Genomic DNA, 960 nt, shown 5'->3' with positions numbered 1-960 from the left:
CTACCCACAAGTCAAAACTTTTTTCTCCAGGATTCTCTGGAGAGCTGCCTTGATCTCCTTGTTCCGTAAACTGTAGATGATGGGATTGAGCATGGATGTCACCACTGTGTAGAACAGAGCTAAGAGTTTATCCATTCCTGGTGAATGGTTGGCCTTGGGTCTCAAGTAGGTGACAGACCCAGAGCCGTAGAAGAGCGTCACTACAAGCAGGTGGGAAGAACAGGTGGAAAGAGCTTTATGGCGGCCTTCCGGTGAGGGCATGATCAGCACGGCAGCTAGGATTCTGCCATAGGAAGCAACGATTAGTAAAAATGGGCTGGAAATGCAAAGAATGGCTGCAACAAAGACCGCAGCCTCATTATGGGATGTATCACCACAGGCAAGAGCCAGGATAGGGGGGAGGTCACAGAAGAAGTGGTCTATTTCACAGGGGCCACAGAAGTTCAAGGAGAAAATATAGTTGGTCTGGCCCAAGCCTACCATGCAACCCACTCCCCAGGAAACCAGTGCCAACTGGGCACACACCCCACGGCTCATTCGAGTCGCATAGTGGAGTGGGGAGCATATGGCCATGTAGCGGTCAAAAGCCATGGCTGCCAAAAGACAGCACTCACTGATACCAAAAAATGTGAAGAAAAACATCTGCATAGCACACCCCTCCCGGGAGATTCCCCGGGCCTCACTCACAAGGCTCTGCAGCATCGTGGGTATGACTGAGCAGGTGTAGCCAATCTCCAAGAGAGATAGGTTGGCCAGGAAGAAGTACATGGGCATGTGGAGGCCCGAGTTGGTCCAGAAGGCAAGGGCTATGAGGGCATTGCCTGTGAGGGATGCTAAAAACATGAGTAGGATAAGGGTGAATAAAAGGAAACACTGTTCAGTGACCTCAGAGAACTTGGCAAATGCAAAATGCTTGACAGACAGGCTGTTGTCCTGCCACAGCGAACAGCTGAGATTCAT

At 50.7% G+C, this 960-nt stretch overlaps 1 protein-coding gene across 1 annotated transcript; it reads right to left on the bottom strand.

Annotated features, from left to right (window-relative positions):
* Positions 1–960, bottom strand: LOC118547697 (olfactory receptor 10C1-like). Its single transcript, XM_036111280.2, has one exon. It carries the CDS (start codon positions 958–960, stop codon positions 1–3), a length of 960 nt encoding a protein of 319 aa, XP_035967173.1.

The sequence above is a fragment of the Halichoerus grypus genome, chromosome 9 (genome assembly GCF_964656455.1).
Source record: "Halichoerus grypus chromosome 9, mHalGry1.hap1.1, whole genome shotgun sequence".
Classification (NCBI taxonomy): domain Eukaryota; kingdom Metazoa; phylum Chordata; class Mammalia; order Carnivora; family Phocidae; genus Halichoerus; species Halichoerus grypus.
The sequence above is the reverse complement of the archived record's forward strand: the minus strand, read 5'-3'. Positions and strand labels throughout refer to the sequence as shown.

Coding starts and splice junctions, on each gene's coding strand:
- LOC118547697 (XM_036111280.2), bottom strand. CDS start 960: ATGAATCTCAGCTGTTCGCTGTGGCAGGACAACAGCCTGTCTGTCAAG.